Here is a 19,361-nt window from a genome sequence, read left to right as displayed (position 1 = left end):
CTCAGTATTATTTAAAAAAAATAAAATAATAAAAGACTGTCAAACCAAAGGTATGATACTTTATTTTGCCTACCAACAGTGCTACACAATTAAATGCTCACTGATACAGTATCATATGACAGCCAGAGCATCACAGTGGTACAGTTAAGTAAGCCTTTGTGGGTTTGTCCTATCCCATTCTACTATTCTCTCCATTCACGGTGCCACATTGGCAACGTGGGCCTGTTGTGGCAGTTTGATTTCCCTAAACAACACTAATCGGACATCTGTAGGGAAGGATAAAGCCCAGATTGGCTGTAACCATGCAGCCGTTATCTGTTGATAGGCCTTACTCTGGCCAACACTCACACGATTGGCTGACGCAAAGCAGCAGCTTTCTTTATGGTTGGCTAGTAGCGAGCCACCAACAGCTCACTGAGGATAAAGTATCTGGCAACCCTCTGAAGATTGGGTGCTGCCCGCCAAGAAACTGTCTGATGATTGGCTGTGGCTACTCCAAATTGAACTGATTGTCCTATCAATGCCCACAGTGCAGGCTGGCTGACGGTGCTGCCTGCTGGCTGGCTTTGCAACATGCAGGTATCCATAAAACCTCCAGGGGGCATATGTCCATGATTGTGAGTGTGTACGTGTGTGTGTGTGTGTGTGTGTGTGTAGGTGTGTGACTGTATACCATCTATAACTTTTCGATTGGGGAGGTATGCAGCTAAGCCCTGCCAGCAGGTTCTAACACCTCATTATTCTAAGCCAGGAAGGAAATGGGTTTTTAGAGATCTCTCACTGAGCTATGCTCTTGGAAATGTGGGCTATGTGGCTTTTCCTCTATCAGCAGCACAGACCAGGGAAATGCCTCTTAAGTTCAAGTTAGCTACACTGCAGCACTTCAACAAAAATCCACCAAGTGACGAGGCACGTAAAGTGATATCACAACACACGACTGTTTCGGTCTTGTGCGAATTAATCTGGTTCTGAGAGTTTTTGAGTTTTAATGAATTATAATTTTTCCACTGAGTCTTGTTAACTGAAGGGTGCTTTACTCTATGTGATGCTAAATGCAGCTCAGCGAAATGATGAAGATGAAAAATAGCAGCACCTAAAGCCTCATTAGGGGATTTTCTACATTTGGGTGGAAAACTTAAGTTAGTCAGGTCATCTGCACTGACTGGGCCATTCAAAGAAGAGAGGAAGAGGAGAGGAGGAGGAGGAGGAGGAGGAGGAGGAGAGGAAGAGGAGGAGGAGGAGGATAAGCTTTACCAAAGTAAACCAGAAAGTAGTTGTAGTAGTTAAAACACGTCCTCATAAACCTTGCTTCAGCAATAAGACTCCTGCACTGTGTAATTTGATAGAATGAGGTGTTCACAAACAGTGAGCGCTTTAAACCGCATGGGTGTGACCAAAGTAAACAGAAGCCAGTTAAGACACAGTAAGAGACAATCTATCTTTGTAAAGTGAACCCAGTACAGGCTCTCATGCTTGTACCTTAAAACTATTGTTTTACATGTTGTATCATCATGTTATTTACACATCATCTACTTCAGAAAATTACCAAGGCAGTGTATTGTACAACTCATTCAGATCTCTACACTAAAGGGCTGTTGTCATAGTTTCTCAGTTTTCACCTTAAATCCTAGTTTAGGACATTTACGTACATATCTAGAAACTTGGATTTTTAAGTTAATAGGACACAAATTTAGTCAAATTATTGAGTATCTAGAGCTACTGAATCTTTCAATGGGTCTTTCGAATGGACACTAAAAGGCTACTGACATAAAAAACAAGATTATCAGGATTCTTGTAATTATTTTCAAATGTGACCGGCACATGAGCTTTAGGACACTGATGCAAAAAAATTTTTTTTTTGGTACATTTTCTCGTAATACAACACTGTCTCAAATCAAAATGTAAAAATAGCTATGTTGGTCCACAGCCCAAAATGTATTAGCTTTATAATAACAGCTCACAAACAGGTTTTTCTTTGTCTATTCTTCTGTATTGGCATTCGTCCGCATCACATGACTGCCCAACAAAGCCCGCTGTTTTCTCAGACATACACACAAGGTTAGACTAGATTAGGTTTAACCACCAAAATCACATGGTTAGGTTTAACAAAATATCATGGTTTGAGTTGGGAAAAAAAACATGCAAGTATCGTGACGTACATAAGTTAGGTAACGTTACATTAGTCAAACACGTAAGTTTACTTGCGTTAATTAAAACAGTCACATTGATTTTTGCTTTCTCACTGGTTTCCTGGGTTAAAGTCCTGTGTTTTATCCAACCACCTCTCACCTCCTCCTTACGTGGATCCTGTCACTGTTTATTCCATCACATGACTTTATTCTTCAAAAACCCAGTCTGAAACATAGAAGTCTCACATTTTGAGAGCCGTTATATGAAACGTATGTTTTGAGCTGTGCAACAATGCAGCTATCACACATTTAGAATTGACCCTGGGCTGTGTGATATCATATTTTTCACTGCTGGCGTCTACAGCACATAATAATGAGGCTGATGTGTCTATGCAACATGTGTTTCATTAAACTGGGGTTGAGACAAGTACTGATTTTAAATTTGAGATATTTTATATACCGTCCAAAAGGCTGAAATTAAGGTTTTATTCTCCACTAACGTGGTAACAGAAAGGGTCTATATCAGAGGCTGTAGCCCGAAGGAACGGAAATGGGCTTGCACCTACTTCTCTAACATGATCAGTTCAAGGCGAGCTGGGAAAGCGTGGGTGGGCACAGTGAATGAGTCACAGTCTAACCCTCACTCATAATCAGTTTTGACGTGCCCCTGAGCAAGGCACGCACTGTACGCTAACTGGTACCAATGAAGATACTGACATGTGGAAGTGAGTATTTCTGGAAAAGTTTACAGACAAAAAAACAAAACAAATTTGAATTTGATTTGACATTTGCTGGAATATTAGCACCAACGGACCCTTCTGACCAGACATCCAACAAACACTGATACATTTCTGCCTGATCAAAAAGATCTCGTGCTTGAAACATCTCCTTTTTTTCTTGATGGCCATTTTTCCCATCATAAAGCCCTTATATAGAATAAATTTAAAATGTGCCTCATAATGCACTTGACACCTCATCCATCAAATCCAATTATTCCCTGAATGGACTGTGCAACTGAATTGTGTTTTAATCAGCCGCATTACTACAATAATACACCTGATTTAATTTACTATTCGCATGGCTCTTACAAGTGTGGTAATGCACACCAATTAAGACAGGGTTCATATTCCATGTATTTGTTCCTGTTTGTCGGGATATCAATTAATATGAACACAATGTTTACCTTCTCAGATTGACTCCAGCATGGAGAACAAAGAGTGAGAGAAGATAGAGACAGGAGAGGGCAGGCTGAGAGCTACTTTTCAAAAGTCCTCAAAGATTTTTGTCTTGGAAAAAACAAATAAATCCATTTCTCTGAGTTGCTGTAAAAAAATAAAATAATAATCATAATAATAAAAAAACAGCCAGCCTGTGAGAGAGAGAGAAAAAATAAATAAAAATAGCCGGTTCATTTAAAGACTTGTGTGTAACAACGCATAATGGGGATGCTCGACATCAATGCAGTATACAAAACAGCTAGTTCTTCTGACATGCAGTCATACGCAGAGCAAAAGGTGAATGCAGGGAGAGTAAGCAGGGCATCTGTGTCAGATCAGATCACCAACTGTAGAAGGAGAAGGAGCAAGGATGAGTAAGAGCCAGCAGAGCGGGCTAATGTGTTTCCTTTCATAGGGAGGTTATCATACCAGCACACTTCCTGGCACACACTCCCACTGAACACCAGTGTAGCAATTCAAAATGTTAAGCACATTGTTTAATAGTCCATTATGTAAATTGATATTGCTCATTGACTGTTGTCTTTGGCCGCCCACGTCGTGTCAGAGAAAAAAAACGAGAGATGTACTGTAGCGCAGTGGAGGGCTAATAGGGTCAGCCATCACCGTTGTTTGGTGTTCAAGAACAACGTGCCAAATCTTCCCATCTGCTCCCCCCTCCACAAATCCACCTGCCAAAATGGGTAAAGTCACAGTGCAACAATAAATATGCATCTATGGATAATTACCTTTTTTTAAAAAAATAAAATGTAAGAAAATATTCCAAAAATTGTTCATTACAATTTCCTAAAACCTTGAGTGATGTCTTCAAATGTCATATTCCATTTGACGCCATCAGCCCCAAACCAGAAATATTGAATATTCTTGTTTAAAAATGATTAAAAAAAATAAATAGATCAGCAAATCCTCCCACTGAAGAAGTTGAAATAAGAGATTGTTTTTCTATTTTAGGGCTGGGTACCAAACTTTGGTACTGTTATGGCACTGACAGAATTGCTTCTGTGCCAAAATTGATACTAATTTGTTTTTGTTTTAAAAAACAAATCTTTTTTTTATGTTTCACACTGGAGTAAATCTCATCAGCGTCAATGAGCCACAACATTCACCATACACAGCCTCTACTTGGGCAACCCAAAATCACTCGGTTTCAACTGTGTGTGCACCACAGTGACTAGCCTTCTCTGTGTGTAGCCATCGAGCCACCATCTACTGATAGTATGTGAGGCGTTTAGGGAACATCAGTAAATTGTAACATGTACCAATAGGTTGCACGTGAGGCATGTAGAGGACATCTGTGAATTGTAGCTATAAAAACAGCCAATACTAGTTTCACCTCTATTTTAATGCCATTTTACTGGATCATTAACTTCAGTCAATTCCATACTATGCTGTTCCAATATTTTGTGGTGTTACCTATTAGCTATCTGATATTTATATCCTGTGTCCTATTACTTCTAAAGTCACAACGGTCTTAAAAACTATATTTTTATGATCAGTATGTGACAAAAATCCAAACAACATGCTTTCAAAATTCATTCACACATATAAATCTGCTAAATGCAACTCTGAAAGTGACAAATGGCAACATAGTGCTGCAGAGCATTTTCAGCTCTCCACCCATGAAAAAAAAAAAAAAATTCAGTCAGCAAGGCTGCAGCCTGGTGGCAGGATTTTTTTAGTTTCATTTTCTACAGACCTGTCAAGGTTTAAGATTAATGATTTTCCATAAAACAGACTTATCCATTCACACATCTCTTACCGTGTTTGTTTTGTTTAAAATGAATATGAGCAGTGCTGCCCCATCAATCAGATGTGTTGAGTTACAGATATAACGCACAACCTAAAAGGCGGATCCATACCGACTTTGAAATGTGGCAGAAATGAGTACGATTACAGCTGAGGTTTAGGTCCACGGAACACATCATTAAGAAAAGTATATAAGAGGAAAAATAATGAAATTAAAGCTGAGTTTGACACCAGGAAAGTCTTACACTTTAATTTGACTCTGATAACTTGTGGTTTTCCGGAGCTTCTCCCCACTCTTGTGCGGAAAGAATGCATAACACAAACAATCGTACAATTTCACAAACAAAGAGGGTCTTATTGAACTTGCAGTAAACAGAGTTCAAAGCTGCAGTCCATCTCATTCTAGGACGCGCACACACAGTGCAATTTTTGTTTGCCGATAATAAATGCCACATTATTGTGATGTACAGTGGAAGACCACATCATATAAAGGCCACCATGATGGAGTCTGTGTTTGAAGCCGCCGGCCTTGACACGTGAAATCTGATCCTAAAACTGTTTATGATGCTGTAAAGATGTACCGCATCCCTCTTTTCCTGTAAACAATCCTCTGATGATTTATTAGCAGGCATCCAATAAATCGGAATACTCATCAGTTTGAACAACGCATTTCTAGACTTTGAGTTATTACAGGACCATTTTTGTTGGTTCACGTCACAGTCTGGTGGCCATGGCCTGGTTGTTATGGCTGAGATCACGGCTGCTCAATAATGAATACAAAAATTTACAGCCAGTGACTAATTGAGCCATTATTTGAAACAACAGCTTTTAACACAACAAACAGGTCGCACCCAGTGTAAACTAAAAATCTCTTTGTTGGCTCTAAAGCGTTGTAAATCCACAGTGGCTGTTGTTTTATTAAGGAGTGTGTGTTTTGTTAAGAGATGCACTGAAATAGCACAAAAGTTGTTCGTGATCAAACTCTTAAGTGCTTGGATCAAAGGGCAAGTTTGTTCTGACAGGCAGGAAAATAAGCTGCACCATGAAATAAAAGTTTTCTAACTGGTTGAAAAACACGGCAGCAATATGGGGAGTCAAACCACAGCAGCTCCGAACCAAAGCAATGTTCAGAGTTTTGGAGCAGATAAGCACTTTGTAGTTTGGCTTTCTTGAAGAAATTTGTACTTTCTTGATTGCTGTTGTTCTGGGTTTGTACCCTCATGGTTGAATGCACTTATTGTAAGTTGCTTTGGATAAAAGTGTCAGCTAAATGTAATGATGTAATCCCACAGCAAACGGAAATCAAATAATAATCTTGATTTTTATTTTAAAATGTAATGTTATTTTTTTTTTCCTTCTTTGAAAATTCTGGCAATCAATCTAAGCGATGTGGATGTTTAGTATTAAAACAAACTGAGCCAACAGATAAGTATGTCTTTGTAAAATTCAAGCAACTACAGATGAAAGGAACCTTTCTGTATGATTCTTTCTCGCATATATTGACGACCTTTCATTCAATTTGCTTTAAACTTGGTGAGTGTATTGCTGGGGACCCCGTGCTGTGCATTGTCAAATGTGGTGCAATTTGGATACATTTAACACATTGCAACAATGCAACACATTTAATATTGATAAACTTTGATAAACGGGCAACTGGTGCACTGTGCAGCAGTGGGAATGGAGGCGAACCGCGCAGCTGCAGTTCCAAAGAGCATCGCAGCGAACGTAGAAAAGAGTGTCTTCACCTACGTCTGCAACGAGCTGTTCTCAAGAAAGCTACACGGCAATACTACAAGCAGGCAACCATACTGAGAGACAGGCTATTTTCAACGGGTATTGCACTAGTTATTATGAAGATATAATAATTCATGTTATTGAGAACTGTAATTGTTCTCAATAAACTGAAATTGTTCAATGCATATTAGGGTCAAATGAAGCTCTCATTTCTGTACTACTTCTCCTTCTCAAAACTAAAACAAAACAAGACTTATGTAAATGTTCTTTCACAACACCAATAGTCCAAAACCATTAGTCCAAAACCTAAAAATATATAGAGTACTGTCATACAAGGAAAGACAATTAGAAAATCCTTACATCTGAGACATTAAAACTTGCAAATTAATTTGATATTTTTGCTTGGAATAAAACAACCGGAAATTATTCATTATCAAAAATGATGATGTGTCTTTGTCTGTTAAGCTCAAATTTTAAACATGATTGAAAACATGAGTCAGTGAAGTCAGCCCCTGCAAATATTTAATGGGAACATGGTATTACGTTTTTCAAATGTTGTATTCGTTATCTTCGGGAAAAGACTTTCGGGCAGGCCAACATCTCGTGAGCCAAACCCCGGGCTGGTTAAAAATGCCATCTGAAATCTGATGCTAAGCAAGCAGACAGCAGCCTGTGGTCACTTTAATCCCTGCAGAAGGAAATTATTCCTGTGTGGAAACAGTAGGCCGGGGTGGGCAGGACACTCCCATCAGCTGTGTGTCTAAGAGGAGCTGAGTAAACCCCTATCATTAATCTCTGCACACAGAAACACCTTAACAGCTTGCAGAAAAGCTCGCCTCTGACTGGGCTTCAGCATCAGTCCTCGGTAAGACAAGAGAAATCTCCTGAGTGACAACTCTAAAGATCAGCACCTTTACATCGGCAGCTTCAGACCAAAATGGACCTTACAACAACAGTTTCTCTTCTTCTTCTGCTGCAGCTTCTGGGCCTCTGTAACGCTCACCATGGCAAGGTAAGAAATAACTTCCTAAATATAGAGTAGAACAGCTCATAAAGACTGTGTGTAGTGAGTGACATAACCCCCTATCATTGTATTAGGGCCTTTACACTCCAGGGGGTGATGTATAAATGATGCAAATTGTTTGCATCAAATCATTCGTACCGGCAGCAAATTTGCGACAGTTGTTCAAAGAAAAGTTTGAATAGAATCGCGCCGTTGCAACGTACAGCGAACAACATATGCTGCTCAATACGTTGTTCTTAAGATTGTTGCCTTTGCAATTTTTTTGGGCCCTGTTGTAACACCAGGTGACAAAAACAATCAAATTGTCATTAGGAGTTATAATGTGACATTGATTTCCAGTTTTACAGATTGTGATTGGTTGGTGCCTTTACTCGCTGTGCAAAACCTCAGAAAAGCCTATCTTTCTGAGAAAAAGTTGCTCTTCCACCATGAAAATGTTCACGTTCAGTGTGAATGTACTCATGATAAAAAAAAAAAAAAATTAAATTTTTTTTTTAAAAATTTAAAAAAAAAAGAAGGTAAAACAAAATTCAATGACGCGAGACAAAAATCTCCCAGTCTGAAAAGACCTTTAAACTGTTTAATCAAATGTTTATTGTTGGCTGGACGACAACAGCCATATAAGTCTTGAATGACTTTGACCATTGGTTGGTCAAATGCTGTAACTTCCTGTATCTGTTTCAAATTAAGAAGTCGTCTTTTCAAATTAAAAGAGGTTCAGCCTTTCAGCCATGTTCTAGGTTTTGACCTTGTCTTGTTTTCATTATGTTTTCACAGCATCATGATGCTGACAATGGTAAGTAACCAAACTTAGATACATCGACTCACAGTCTTGTCTAACAGTTTGTTGTTGGGAGAACTGTTGTATGACTTCTGGTTTTCTTCCATTCATTAGAGAACTCAGAGATTAAGTCTGCTGAGGACGATATTACCACAACTATCCTCAGAATGAACAATGGTGAGTATTCAATCATGATATCGTAACGTCAGTGACGAAACAATTGTCACATTATTTGTGTCGAGTTTCTGTTTAATAAAAGGAAAAAACAAAGATTTTTGGAGAAAGAAGGCAATTTCTTACATTGACATTTAAATGGAAAGTCGTATTTTCTCTTGTTTTAATAGGATCTAGCGATTTTCTGTTCGAAGGAGATGTGTTAATTCCAAACACCAGGAGTGCTATGAAGTGCTTTAATGACAATTATAGCTGTCTATGGCCAAAGTCTGGAAACGGGAATGTGGAAATCCCTTACGTTGTGAGTGAAAAATACGGTGGGTTTACATGATACATTAGTGAAACTGGATTGTTGCATGTTAACATGTCTCTTTCGTCTAATCAAACAATGATGTTACTGTTACTTTTATCCACTACTGTAGACTACACTGAGAGGAATGAGATTTTGAAGGCCATGAAGGACATGGAATCAAAAACCTGCATTCGCTTCATTCCACGTGGAAGAGTGAGGGTGTACCTAAGCATTGAACCAAGATATGGGTAGGTTAATAACTAAAGCACTCCTGTATGTGGCACAGTATACAGTTTATTAAAGCGGTACGGCACGCAAGGTTATTATATCTGCAAAAAGAAAAGTGAGCAGTGAAAATAAATACACTTATTTGAGTGCGTTGTGCATAAAAAAAAACCTTGTACAGTTAAGAATTAAACAATTTTTTTTTTTTTAATTCAAAACATGACTACCATTAAACTACTATCAAACTAAGGTTCGCATCCGGCCTCCAGCCTGTGGTTAGGAATAGCTACAAAAGTACTTTGACTTTGGATAAGGTTTAGGCAATATTGTGCTATTTGGTAAATGTAAATAAACTTGATGCTTTAATATACTGTAAACCTTTCCTGTGTAAAACCAGAAAACGGTCTTTCCCTTACTTTAACCTAACGCTACTGGTGTCTGAACATAACCATAGTAAACATAACCACATTATACAGCAGTCAGTACATGTGGGTCTTGCACTACAACAATGTATATTTTGGTGGAAGGAATATGCATTGGTTGTGAGCATCATTATAAATATATTGTCAACTTTCTAAATTTGCAAATGTCATAATTACATTAACAGAAGATGTAATTTGTTTGCATAATGTTTTTCCTATAAAAAGTATTTTGCTGTTGAAAAATCAGTAGTACATACATGTAACTTCAAGCAGACAGGGTTGGCATATGCAGGGTGTCCAAATACAGTTTTTTGGGCTCCTGATTCAGATGAGAATCTTTTAACATCGAGTTCATTCAAACCAAATCCAGTGAATTGATACATTTTTTTCATATTACAGATTCTCAGCACACAGAGGTTATGGTGATATCACAGTGAAGCTATCTAAATCGATTTGACGGCAGAAAAGCTGTACGTCTCAGGCATTCATTGGTAGTTTCATTTGATATTTTGTGTTGCATGCTCTGGTGTTTACTATTATATAAATAAAAAGGGACAGATACCTGAAAAAACTACAAATAAATCCAAAACAACTACAAAGAGACAAAAACAACTACAGAGATAAAAACGACTACATAGAATTAAAAACAGCTATAAAGAGGGGGGGGGGGGATATCGACACAGCAAAATGATCACAAGAAGATGCAAGACTACAATAAAGAGATGACAAACAGCAACACTGGCAAGCAAAATAATTACAAAAAAACAAAGACAAAATGACCATGCAGCCACGTCATATGTAATCCTTTTCTATTTCTTTTAGTTAGGAGAGATGTCCATTATCTGATGATCCATACGTGCAGCAGTTACAGCTGCAACAAGCATCTCGCAGCACTATTTTAGTGATTAACTAAGGCAGAAAGTGTTTCGTAAATCCAAGCCTTCCCCTACATTTGCTAGTACTTTCCTCTGTGACCGCTCTACCTCTGATGATCAAGTGCACCTCTTTAAAGTGGACTTGATCATCAGTTTAGACAAAGACCTTTAAAAGGAAGAACAAAACACAAATGTGTTGTTCAAATGAACGTTAGTTGGTAGCTGCATTTCTACTCCCAATATATACCTTTCCAAATGTTATCAGAACGCCAACAATTTATGTATGTAAACACAGGCTGATGTCATGTACTTCTGTCTCTTTCACGCTCTCCAATCGTAGCTGTTCCTCTTTACTGGGTCGCATTGGAGACAAGCAGGTGGTGTCACTGCAGAAGTTTGGCTGCATAAACCATGGCATCATCCAGCATGAGCTACTGCACGCACTGGGTTTCTACCACGAACACAATCGGAACGACCGCGACAAGTATGTCAGAATCAACATGGGAAACATCATTGAAGGTAAGAATCTCACACCGTCGTTTACGGTTAATTGATTGAGCTTGATTGATTTATTTTTTAATATGTTATATACTGGTCTTTTTTGGGGCCCAGATTTTCAGTCCAACTTTAAAAAAAAGCCAGCCTCAAACGATCTCAACACTCCCTATGACTACTCCTCTGTGATGCACTATGGAAAGTAAGGTTGAACAAAATTGCTACATAAATTTGAAAACAGTGAAACTAACTCGCTTCTAGAAACAAACTTCTGAATGACTCATCGTCTCATTACATTGTCTGAATCTGTAGATCTGCCTTTGCAAAGCTAGGATTGGAAAGCATAACTCCCATCCCTGACAACTCTGTTCCAATCGGCCAGCGGGACGGCCTATCTGAGATTGACGTTCTCCGGATTAACAGGCTCTACAGGTGCTGGAACCACATTGGATAAAAGTTTACTGCAGTATGTTTTAAGTCTGACATTTCATTATAATGTGAAAGTAAACTATTAAAACAGAGATTTAATGGATCATTTCCTCAGTCTTTAGTCATTATTTATTGGTTTGCATTCTATTATGGACGTTTAAATGGACACACTGTACATATGAAAGTCAATTTAGTTTGAAGACTACACATTTAAGCCTTCAGCCTTTATGCTTATTTAGACTATCAGACAGGAGGGATCTAAAGATGCTATTATGTTGCTTTTTGGGAACCAATATCAATGACTACAAGTCATGACATCTTGCATGTGACCATTACAAAATAATCTATTTATCCTTATTTATTGGGGTCTGGCCATTTTGACCATTACCTTTTTAGGACTGAGATTCTAAGGACTCTAGGGAATTGAACAAATGAAACCCTAATGAATGTGGTTAAAAAAAAAAAAAAATAAAAAAAATATATTATTGTGTTTGATGACAAGTTGATGATTTTTAATATCCGAGTTGATTGTAGCCAGCATTTTCTTGGAGCCAGCCTCTGTTGGCCCTCAGGGGTATTGCACTTTAAGGCACTTGTACACTGGCTTCACTTTTCAAACCTGGAGATCCACCTCTGCACAGAGTTGTTATAGGATGCTGTAAAATTCTGTTTAAAAAAAAAGTAATGAAGCATTTCTACTGTATCTTTTATTACTACATTTTCTCTAATTTCTCCATGTTACTTTCAGGAAGAAAAGTTAGGAAATATTGGCCAAAGACAAATACATGGATTTAATTAGATATGAAAAAGACTGAGGGGCAAATATGTGGCAATATCTTCATGATTGAGTTCATTTCCATTTTGCTTCATAGTAATTACGTTTGGGATTTGCACACTTGTGAAGAGTACGGTGTTTTATCAGAGTGAATCGGTACTGCAGTATACTCAGTGAGCAAAACTTTGCAGGGCTGAGTCTCTGCGGAAAGGCATAGATGTGGTAGGACACGAGATAAACCGCTCTCCTTCTACTCCCTAACCCTGCAGAGAAATTAGTTTTTTTTTTTTTTTTCACTTGGCCACATCCCACGCTCTTGGATATTTTTTTTTTCCACCCTTTGAAATTCTATGCAGTGTTATTCTTCTGTATTCACCACAGTGAAAGAGAGCAGTGTTGGGTGACAAAGGAGTAGCGGGGGAGTTTCAGGGTGAGATAAGGGAGGAGAATGCCTGGGAGAGAGAACAGATTCCTATTACGCAAATTTCTCCCCTCCCATGATGTTTAAATGCACTAACAATCACGACTGCTTTGCATGTATTTCTACAGCGTTCTGGCTTAAATGCAGCTAAAGAGGCCATGGCACAAGCAGTGTACTGAGAAAGCCAGAGAATCTGAATAGTTCAGATGGACACAGGGCCTTTAATGTTTCATAAAGTAGTTTCAGTTCATATCAATCGTTCTGCCCATGAAATATTTAAAATCTACTTGTTTATTGAAATATTTAACGTTCTGGCTCTGTTCATGCGCCAAGAAGCTCCGAGAAATTTTTCGGCCAGCTATAAATTAAAGCATTTCTGCACAGCCTAATTAAAATAAGGTTACAGATGAGCCTGGCATCCCATGACTGAAGTACAAACAGGCCACTATTGGAACGCACTGTGGCTAAAAATCACTGAACGTTCAATGAAACAGGAATCTAGTGAGAGTGATCTCCCTGAACTGTGCGGATGACATAAATTGAAGCATATTAAATGGAATAATTTATCTTTCCTTTTATTGTTCACACATACACCCCTCTTGGTTTTGGTGCAACCGAAGCCTTGTAGAACACAGAAACATAACATGGAAGCCTGATCTACATGATCTAACATTTAGGATTACTCAGTTATTGTCTGTCTAAAGAATTGTCTGTGAGGCTCTTACAGATGCTCTTTGACCGTACTTTAAAGGGCAGAGTGTACATGACCAGCAGGGCCTCCTGTAGGATGTCTGTTCTAATGAGAGCAGGCAGAGCGGAGCCAAATGCAGTCTGATCTGTGATGTCACTGGTAATATGCTGGCAGGCCATAACCACTGGCTGGCTGAACGGCTCTTACCACCACATTATTAACACAGATCAGTGTACCTGCCTCTCTTCAAACACGATAAGCTTCAGCACACAGCTCTCCTCAGTTCACTGCACGGGCTGCCCGCCAAATAGGAAATTCGAATGCTCGCTCTGACCATACCAGTCAGTCCAACCTTGGAGGCTGTGTCAGTTTTCCCTGAACACGATATGCGTTTGACCTTCCGGGGAATGAAATGGTTTACATACGCCAATCAGCCACAACATTTAAACCACCGACAGGTGAAGCATAAAGATCAGCTGAGTGATTGAGCGAGGTGATGATTTATTTTAATGATCATTTTGGAGTCTGTAATTTATGGTGCTGTTGAGCTTGACTCCAGCTGACTATTGCTCACAAGTAGTGCTAGAGTACCATCATACAGTGGTTAATGGCAACTATTTAAAGGATCGAGGTCTACGCCTATTAGGATGCAACAACTGGAAACAATTTTCCAAATGGAGCGTGACCAAACCCATACACTCGCACAGTGAATCTGTGTCTGGTATTACCAGGCTAAATATTTTGTCCCTCCCATTTATATGAATTGGATTGACAAAATATTAGAAACACCTCTCAGTATAACCCTTCTGTCCAATGCATTTATTTTTTTTTATTTTAAAGTGCATTGGCACCATGACACGTGGTGATTCTGTACTTTAAATTTGTAATATTAGTGGCATGAAGGCTCCAATCAATGTGGATCAGTTTACACATTTATACATACAGCCTGTGTATGTGCCCTGTACATGAACGTGTAGACAGAATGACTAAAGATTCAAACAATTTTAAAGATGCATAAATTTGTGTGTGGTACAACTCACATGCAAATTAAACGCATTTCTGGGTAGCCCAATTTATTCTGAAAATAACCATTTCTGGAATGGCTGGCTACTGTCCTTCCACAGCAGCTCGCCAAAAAACAAAGCAACGACAACAAAAATAAATAAATAAATTGGGAATTTGTTGTAAAAAGAATGTAATTTTAGAAAAATAACTACTTTATAAATCAAACTCTATAAACCGACATTAGAACCTAAGAATAACAGTTTTGACAGAACAACTCTCGCTTACTCTGAGGAGGCCTAAAATCACATTACACTGGGACTGCTTCAGAGTCACTATGGTAAAAATACAGCATCCAGGAGCTCTTTAAATTTTACAAAATATTGTTGTATAGTGTTGTTGTCTGACAGACTTGGAAAAAAAAAAAGACTTGCCCTTTAATATAGACTGTACATTAAGCTGAACACAATTTAATAGCCCAGTGACAAACAAAAACAAAACAAAAAAACCAGACAGTTGTTTACAAAGTGCATTCGATTTTGCAATCTGTGGTGCGCGTCTGCTTTCAAAGGCTGATCGGGGTCACAAGCAACTCAGCTGTTAAGTGCCCCTTTTGAAAGAGATGAAAGCAGTGCTCCAAAAAAAGAGTAAATTTAGTTAAGGATGCAATCAAAAGAAATAACAGATTGGCATACAAATTCTGGGAGTCTTTGTTGTTGCCCTGCTGGACCCAATGGAAACGATTAGCACGGCTGGGAGATCGAAGGAAGGCAAACTCGAACGTGTCATTGTTGAAGCTTTCATGAAGTTTCACTTTGCTTCTATTTTGCAGATCTGAGGAGCCCGAGCAGCCATATACAAACTTCTAAGATGTCTGAACCCAAAATAGCACGCTGACGAGCTACAGTCTGTTGTCACTACATTCTCAAATCTCATGAATGTTTCATGCTTTGTGTTCTCTGACACTGGGATTGTGGCTGACATTACTTATAAATACATGAAAAAAAAAAATGAAAAAAAAAAAGGACATTACAGAAGCCAGTCAAATAAGGTGACATTTAGATATTCTAAAGATTGAAAGGAGAAATATACGCAAGTGAGCTCTAAAAAGTGAGTTGTCTTTACAGGTCATGTGGCAGCAGCCTGTGTCAAAGAGAAATGATGCTTTAAAAAGGCCTTTGTAAATGTGTAAATCAGACCGAGGCATTAGTCTACAATCCCTTTGAGCTGTGTTCGCAGAGCGGCACCACATCTCTGTTTGTCAACGCTGAGGAATTGCAGCTGTCGAAAATGATGCGGTCCCATTAGTGACAGAATCCAAGCTGAGACGGAGCCAGACAGAAAGCCGCTATGGGGACAAGATGATAACAAGGTACTCATTGGAGATGTGAGGGATGGTGTTTGCGCATCACTCCCTGTGTCTGTCTGATGAGACCGGGGCAGAGGAGGAGATGGAGGGGTTAAGATAAAGAGAGAGCAAGGGAGGCGTGGAGAATGAGAAAGAGGGAGAAACGGTTACGGGGAAGAAAAAGGATAGGGGGAGATAAGATGAGACAAATAGAGAGGGGAACAATGAGACTGTGGGAGCAAGAGGGAGGGGACTGAGACAGTAATCAGAGGAAGGCAACACTGAAACGCCCAAATCGAAGCAGCGAGAGAAACCAGTGAGTTGACCAGAAGAGAGAGAGGCAGACAGACGCCCTGTCGCTTGTGCCCTGAAAGATTGTCAGGTTTATTCACGGGGAGCTACTGAGCTTTCATCCTGCAGATCGTTTCACCTCTGAGCTAAACTGTGTGCATAGCAGGATAAAGGCAAAGCCACGTCCTAACTGCGGCAAAGGAAGTCCCATCATTCTGATCAACAGACGAGCGCCGTAGTATCAAGCCACAATTAGTAAGCAGGCTGATTGATTTCTTGATTAAAAAGCAGTCTGACGCTGAAAATGAAGCAAACTATCGTCACAGTCAACAGGACTGACATACAGTGTACAAAGCAGCTGTTTAGCTTTCACTGAACAGCTAGCGGCTTCGCCGCTGACACTAAAATATGAATTAAGAAGCAGTGTCACAACCGCTCTCTCAGTTTTTGAAATTTAATTGGACTAAACACAATGCTACACTTCCACTCTGCCATGTTGGTCAAGCATGTTAATATGATTTGTAATTATTTACCCGTGGGAGCTCCGCTACATATCAAATTGGGATTTACTGAACTGAAAAGAACGAGGCAGCCGAATCAGACACAGAATAAGAAAAGTAAATAAGAACCAATATACTATATACAATATGGTATACATTTAATTGGTCATACAAACATAAAGAGCATCTAAGCTTTTGTGCTGCTTGGAAGCATCATTGTGACACTTAAAGGTGCACTGTGTCGTTTTTCCTGCAAACAAACAAAAGCTTTGCTTACAACCAGTGGCATTCACCAAAACCCACCGAAAGCATCTTTGAGCTCTGACTAATGTGTTGAAAGCATTTCCTTCCCCACAAAACATTAGTAAAGCCGGTTTTTGAAGGTATTTTAAATCCGGCATTTGTTTACATCCGTGCTTACTTGCCAGCAGTCTTCTTCTTCTTTGTGTTGGAAAAACATTGGAAAACAAATTGCATTGCGTCACTCGTGTGTGCGCACACACGCTTGTGCATAAAAAACAATTCTCGGGAGTCTTTAAGTTAATTAAGAAGAAGACAGGGTTTTAGCAGTTATGTGACTTTTAAGAATATAAGAATACAAAATGTGAGATATATTCCACATACAGCAAAAACCTTTGACACTGACACAGGTACTGATACCTGGTTACTCATACTGGGACCTGAACAATCCTTTTTTTTTATATTCATTTTATAAAAATGTTATTCTAGAAAAAGAAAGTTACATGATAGTGCAGTACACATCTTCAGTTTCCATACAGTTAAGAGGGAGAGATGGTAACCCAGGTTGTTTTACTGGAGCTACAATTAACAGATGTCCACAAACGCCTCACATGCAAGCTCTCGCCAGACACTACAATTGTCCTGCACACAGAGAAGCCTCCAGTTACAGCAGCTCACACAACTCGGACAGATACAGTACATGGCAAAAAAATGTTTTAACAAACTTAATGTGTATAGCCTTGGAATCAAAATTTGGTTCTGAATAACAAGGCATATTTCGATACCAAATGGTTTTGAGGCAGTTCAGTCATTCCCATAAAAGTATTGAAATCTGGTACCCAGCCGTAGTGTTAACACATTCTAGGTGTCCTGGTCAACAATTGGTTTATTAATCTTTAATTAGATCCTCTTTAGTGCACAATTGATAATTATAGAATTGCCTAATAGAAGACATAAAACCCTGAAATAGGCCGTACAAACACTGAACTCTAATTTGTCTCTCAGACAAAAAGCCACAACGGAAAAAGTTGCTGCCGGGCTGGTTCTCCCCTTGCATGTGTCAGTGCACTTAAACATGCCTACTAAAGGTGGGATTGTATAATTACTGCAATAGATATATAATTACAACCCTGAAACGTATCAATTTTATGTGGCAATTACACAGGTTGTACGAGTCTGACTTTGTGAGCGGCAGAGTGGATGAGTCTTCATTGGCCGTTTACGTAATGTCATATTAATAGAGCCTCTCTTGTTTTCATAGACGGGACAGTTACACTCACGGTTTCAGCTAATTATCATGGCGGTAGACTGTACTTCACTTCCATTGTCCTTGGTGGACTTGCCATTAAACCCGAGTGGACCGTTATCGTCCGACAGCTGTTGCTGGTTTTCGATTGATGATACAGCCCCCTTTTTTTTTCTTTTTTCTTCTGGGCATGTGCTTAATTAAATATTTGGCGAAGTCTTCCGCATCACATTTAAACCAACAAATTGGATCGTCATTTGCAGTCAGACTGCGTTTTAATCACAGCACAGTTGTACAGTGTAAATGGAAAATAAAATAAAATGGGCAAATAGGCGATGATGAGATGACAAAATGATAAAGCAAGTCCCAGCAGCTTATAGAGTGATCCCCAAAGATAGGATATTTAGTTGTTGTTAAGTGTTCAGCATTTACAGAACTGTAACGCTCCCAGATACAGCCAATAAGGGAAAATGATGTTCCTTTTTTAATCTAAATGTATCTTTTCTCTTTGTTTACCATATAATGTTCCTGGGAGGACATATTGTCCCTGCAGAGATTTGTTGCACATTTAAGATATTTTTAACTTGGTATACTCGTATATCGCCCAATTAAGGCGGTAATTAATGCAGCTGCGTTGTGCTTCAAGGAAAATCTTAAACTTAACGCACATGACAAACAAACAACCAGGATCAAGCTCCTCATAAATGCAGCTCAGCCCCCCAAACAACGAAGCACAAAGGGTCAGAAGTCTCTGACCGGGTTTTGAAAATGTTATTTCCAATGAAATTCACTTTGATGGTATGTTTGTGGGCTCTGCTCGGTGCTGATTGTGTTTCTCCACACATCCTTTTGCCCCCAAATGTACTTCCATCATCTCGCCGCAGACAATTGGAAAATGTAATTTCTTCTCGTTGAATGAATGGGTTGGAGAGCACATGGACGTCGGCTCGGGCGATGTATGTCTCTGTCTCGGAGCAAAGCGCACTGTCCACAAGGACATGCTAAATCAGCAGAAAGGTCAAATAGTGTGTCGTACAGAGAGAGGCCTTAGGAACATCTTGTCAGTTTCTTTGTCCAGCCAGTGCTTTTGGGAACTGTGTAGGAAATTGAAGCAATAACATTTTCACAGGCAGGGGAAATAAGGCTTTTTTCCTTTTATGTGGATAGTGTCCGCGCTGTTTTAGTTCAGGTTGCACAAGTGGCTCCAGCCATTCAAGGAAAACCTGAATTATATTCTGCTTCCATTTGAAGTTTCCATTCAGGAGCAAACCTAAGTATGCCAGGCC

At 39.2% G+C, this 19,361-nt stretch overlaps 2 protein-coding genes across 3 annotated transcripts in view; one reads left to right on the top strand and one right to left on the bottom strand.

Annotated features, from left to right (window-relative positions):
* LOC138631335 (MAM domain-containing glycosylphosphatidylinositol anchor protein 2-like) overlaps positions 1–19,361 on the bottom strand; it is a 184,579-nt gene that overhangs the window by 135,942 nt on the left and 29,276 nt on the right. The gene's annotated exons all lie outside the window — the stretch shown is intronic.
* LOC138631315 (low choriolytic enzyme-like) lies at positions 7,782–11,586 on the top strand. Its single transcript, XM_069716162.1, has 8 exons — positions 7,782–7,856; positions 8,646–8,664; positions 8,773–8,826; positions 8,994–9,140; positions 9,246–9,363; positions 10,978–11,156; positions 11,250–11,334; positions 11,445–11,586. Exons 1-8 carry the CDS (start codon positions 7,782–7,784, stop codon positions 11,584–11,586), a joined length of 819 nt encoding a protein of 272 aa, XP_069572263.1.

This window comes from Brachyistius frenatus, unplaced genomic scaffold (genome assembly GCF_029030835.1).
Source record: "Brachyistius frenatus isolate BFR_SWC_R1_liver_20210118 unplaced genomic scaffold, ASM2903083v1 Contig_153, whole genome shotgun sequence".
NCBI lineage: Eukaryota > Metazoa > Chordata > Actinopteri > Embiotocidae > Brachyistius > Brachyistius frenatus.
The sequence above is the reverse complement of the archived record's forward strand: the minus strand, read 5'-3'. Positions and strand labels throughout refer to the sequence as shown.